The sequence below is a fragment of the Montipora capricornis genome, chromosome 3, assembly GCF_036669925.1.
Source record: "Montipora capricornis isolate CH-2021 chromosome 3, ASM3666992v2, whole genome shotgun sequence".
Classification (NCBI taxonomy): domain Eukaryota; kingdom Metazoa; phylum Cnidaria; class Anthozoa; order Scleractinia; family Acroporidae; genus Montipora; species Montipora capricornis.
Genome location: NC_090885.1, coordinates 10,834,470 through 10,839,469, shown reverse-complemented (window position 1 = coordinate 10,839,469; position 5,000 = coordinate 10,834,470). Strand labels below are relative to the sequence as shown.

Sequence of the window (5,000 nt, the reverse complement as noted above, 5' to 3'; positions counted from 1 at the left end):
CAAGTTTCAGGTCAGGCATTGTACCGTGTAACATGGTCGGTTTCGTGAAACTTTTTTTGAACTTCCGTTGCGAGAAAAGTTTCAATAAAAGTAGAACCACCTACTTCTGCAACGGTGGCAGCAATCGCAGTGGTGATAAAAACAGGAGTTTCACCGTGTAACAACACTTTGTGAAACTGGTCTCGCTCGGTCTTGTTACGCTACGCTGTGTAAGCCAATCAGAAACCGGCTAAGGCCATGGAAACTAAACACTTCGACATCATTTTCAACGTTAAAGAAAGAGTTTCGACCTTTTATGTCACACGATGCAACGCCTTCTGAAACTCGTTTTGCCGCGCCCTTCCACACAAGTTTCAGCTAAAAGTTTCAAGGACGAGGCCAAGCCACCTCCTTTCCTGTTCCTGTTTTAATCCACTTAAGAATCCCTTCACAGGGGCACCCAACGATAATTTTTGGTGAACTTTGTGTTCGGGAGAGTCAAACTATTCTAAGAATGTCGGTTCTAGGTTGCAAAACAGCTCAATATTTCTTTACTAAGACATTTCCTAAAAGATTCGTTACCAGGAAAAAGTACACCCTTACGTTTTCGGAAGGGATATTTGTGCAATTTTTGGCATTTGAAAAGGTCACCTAGCACTTTCGGATGAGGAAATGGTCGGGTTGGAAGTCCTTAGAAGGCAACGTTCAGCTAGCAATTTCTGAGATGAAGATATCGGTCCATAAAATTCTCGGACACTTCTGTTTTCAGCTAAGATATCCGAACAGATCAAATTTCTCTAGGTGATAAAAACATCTCTTTAGACAGTTTAGAGCCTAGAAATCTCACTCAAAGGCTTTCGGCTTAATTTGCTCGTTGGGTGCCCTTGACTTCAGTTTACTTGCAAGTGTCACATCAATACATAATAAAAGCTTCACAACCACTTGTCAATCAATCCACTGTTAAATTGACAGTGTGTGAACTTACCTGGCCTCTTCTGAAGAGAGCCTTAAGATTTGTGGGTGACATTGCAAGTACCTATAAAGGAATAAACGCGTGGTCAGACCCATGGAACTACAGCAACAATAATGAAGGGTGAAAGGAGACACGGGTGGCAATAGAAGAGAAAGAATATAAGTGAATAAAAACACGTAGTAATCGTTACAATGAACATGGCTGATCCAGTCATATTTATGGGTGTGTTTAAATTGTCATAATGTCACAGGCTCCTTGCCTATCCGTTTTGGAAGATGTTTTGCATTGAAGAGGACTTTGCGATTGCATATATGAGTGGATCCCTTTCTCCTTCTAGTTCAGTAATAAGTCAAATGATTATCATTGGTTTGCTACGTTTTACGGCACATTAAACTGAGAGCCTCAGAAGTACCATGGAGAAAATGGCCAATTATGTTCACTTTTACAATGTAGTAGAGAAACGAAAAACATTCCTATGCTTGAAGACGTTAGTAACTTTGACGTTAAAAAGTGGTCGACTTCAAGCACTTTTTGCACCCATTCAAAGCAGAATAACTGTAAGGCAAAAAAATCATGTAAACTAAACTTAAAATAAATGCAACATAATTGAAAAAGAATACGATTTAATACCCGATGTTTCGACGTTCCTGGCTTAAGTGTCTTCTTCAGGGGTGATCTACAGTGTAAAGCTGTTTTCTGTAGCTAAACTAAACTTTTCCACAAAATACTGGAGGGCATGACCTTTAAGTCATTATAAGACAAGCTGCAACAATTACTTAACAATAAAATATTTCTAACCTTTGTACAGTTTTCAGCAACAAATTCAAACTGTTCAAGCTTTCCCTGGCATGCTGCTAAATTTGGGAGGCACGACACTCTTAGTTGTTCAAACTCATCTTTGCTATCCTCAGGTAATTTGTCACCAATTAAGATCAGCTGCTTAAGAGCCTGGCCATGATACCGTCTGGATGCACTAAGCCAATTGCTGGCCTGTAAAAGATGTGAAGACGGATGCAAAGATTTTTGTTTTAATGTCATTATTTTATTGATTTTTGTATTTGGGAGCTTTACATTCCTTTTCCTAATGCCAAGAAGCTACATGTATTTAAATGGAAGGCTATAATTTTATTGCTTATCACCTCTGATGTAATGTAATGTAATGTAATGTAATGTAATGTAATGTAATGTAATGTAAATCTTTATTTAGACACGGAGAAGTTAATAATTAAAAATTAAAACTTGTACAACTGCTTTACATGATTGCCGTGTGGGAATCCGATATCTCAGATACTTTCTTAATACCCCGTTTAAACTGCCCAATAGAACAAACGCTTTTTAAATCTTGGGGCAAGTTGTTCCACAAACAGGCCCCGCTGTAGCAAAACCTTCGTTTTAAGTAATTAGTATTTGGCTTGGGCAGCGATTTCTCAGGTTATAGTCATTAACGTGGCGTTCAGTGAAGAGACATTAAAGATAGTCTGGGGCAAGTTCATTCAATGTTTTATACATAATTAAAGCTTTCTTCTTTTTACGACGAAGAGACAGCTTCTCCCACCCAAGCATCGCGAGAAGGAGGTTGGAGCTCGTATCAAAAGGTGATTGCGTAATTACTCTGGCAGCGCGATTTTGTAATTTTTGTAATTTGTCACTCAAACAGACACTCATACTATCCCAAACCGGGCTGCAGTAATCAAAATGTGGTAATATTAAAGCATTATAAATTTGAATTGCAACATCCGTCGGAATAAAAGGTCGTACACGTTTCAATGCACCAATGGCTGAAGAGACTTTCTTGCTTATCTTGTCAACGTGTTTAGACCAAGAGAGTTGTGCATCAATGGTAAGACCCAGAGATTTAATATGGTCAACTCTCTTGATCGTCCTGTAATCGATACTTATATTAATCTCCTCACATTGGGTATTCAATCTCTGCCTAGATCCGATTATCATTAGCTCAGTTTTGGCCACATTTAAACTTTTTTGGCTCTCAGCCAACAGGTAAGATTGTTAAGTTCAGAAGTCACTGATCAACAAAATTTTCTATGAAATCATCCCAAATGTATCGTGTTGTTTTTAGAAATTTGCATTGAACATTCACTTTTTTATTCACATTGAAAGATGGGAAAAGCGGTCATAGTTTGATTCATGACCAAGCAATGGAGGGGAATGGACCCGATACCGGGTTGACATCACATATTACTTAGCATCGCTGTTTTCAAAGTACTATCACAATGCACAGCAGTAGGTGACGTCAACCCAATAATAAACCCACTCCTCTTCCTTGTATGGTCGTACAATGTAGATCAAATTACATGACAACCATTTTTTTTTTTTCCACTTTTATGAAGAGTGACTTTGAAGGAGAGTCTTTAGCACACCAAAGAATTAGTGTTAACTAAACAAGTGAAGAGAATTGTTGAGAGGAAAGGAATGTTTGAGGTGATAGACACTTTAATCATTAATTGGCAGTGGTAGGACCCTTTTGTCCTGAAATATTATTTGTCAAATCAAGTAAAATGTTTAAGTGTAATAAACAAATGTTGAGCAAAATTAGACAAAAAAACTACAATTTTATATGGAACTTTATTCATGAGCCTTTCAACTAGGATTCAAGGAGGCGGGAGTGGTGAACTGAAGCAAAAATAAATGGAATGACAGGCAAACATTTGTAAAGAAGAGTAGGGAGAAGATATGAAGGAGGTGGGGACGGGAGGGAAGAGGAAGAGAGAAGAGTTAAAAGTTGTTTGGCAGGGAAAAAGGGAAAAAAACGATAAAAAACTGTAAAAACATTAAGCATTCTGAATTGAGCTTTAGTCAGACATTAATTAATAGGGTTAGCTAGGAAAAATATACAAAAATTTGGTTTATCAACGGAGTTGATAATGTAAATTGACCACCGTACAGAGATTCTAAAGGCTGACGTTTCGAGCGTTAGCCCTTCGTCAGAGCGAATCGAGGGATTATGGGTTACGTGTAGTTTTTATAGTAGAGTAGGAGCTACGCTATTGGTGGTAACATGGCAACGTGAAAAGTAGGAATATATTAATTAAATGAAAAGCGTTCGTTAATACCGTGAGGATTAAGGGTGCCGATTTGAAAGATGAATTTTTGTTCCAGATTCTTGCGGCTTTCCGTCGTACCTAGATGTAGGGAAAGGCCGCAGATAGCCATGTGTTTTTTGGAGTGGTTAGGCAGATTAAAATGGCGAGCGACTGGCTTAGATGCATCCTTGTCATTCTTCTCAACATCGCGAAGGTGTTCGCGGAATCGGTCACCTAGTCGTCTACCTGTCTCACCAATGTATAATTTATTGCATAACGTACAGGTTATGCAATAAATGACATTTGCGGAGGTACATGTGAAACGATCGGTGATCTTAACAGATCGTTTAGGTCCCGATATCTTGCTAGTGTTAACAATGAAAAGACAAGTTTTGCATCGTGAGCGCGCGCATTTGAAAGTGCCGGGTTGCTCGTTGGTTTTGAGCGCGCTTCTAACTAAAAAGTTGCCTACGTTTTTGTCGCGTTTGAATGAAATAAGTGGAGGTTGCGAAAAGATTCTACCAGTCTCGGGATCATTTTGGAGTAATTTAAAATTACTAAGAATGATGCTTTTGACTGCGTGATTATGAGGATGGAAAGTGAGGGTGAATGGAATTCTGTCATTCTTATCTTTCTGTGACGTTTGTAGTGACGACTGTCGATCAAATTGTTGGGCGCGATGATGGCCCGCTTTGACCACAGAGACAGGATAGCCACGTTTTTCGAAGAACTGGCACATCTCCTCTGATTTGCTGGAAAAATCGGAGTCATCACTACATAGACGTCGAAGTCTAAGAAATTGAGAATAAGGAATGGAGTTCTTGACATGTAATGGATGTGACGATGAATACAACAAATAACTGTGTGAATCAGTAGGTTTGTAGTGCACACTAGTACATAGCACGTTGCCTCTAATAGAAACTTTGATATCTAGGAAAGCCAATGAAGTTTCCGAAATTTCCCAGGTATATTTAAGAGCCGGATGAAAAGAGTTGACGGAGGTTATA

General features: G+C 38.8%; 1 protein-coding gene across 2 annotated transcripts in view; it reads right to left on the bottom strand.

Moving 5' to 3' along the window:
• The window catches only part of LOC138042149 (uncharacterized), an 83,752-nt gene that overhangs the window by 3,600 nt on the left and 75,152 nt on the right, over positions 1-5,000 (bottom strand). For both annotated transcript variants that reach the window (XM_068887954.1, XM_068887955.1), the window contains 2 exons: positions 1,751-1,942; positions 965-1,015 (listed from right to left, as the gene is read on the bottom strand). In XM_068887954.1, the coding sequence (XP_068744055.1) occupies positions 965-1,015; positions 1,751-1,942 (243 nt within the window). The remainder of the gene's footprint in view (positions 1-964; positions 1,016-1,750; positions 1,943-5,000) is intronic.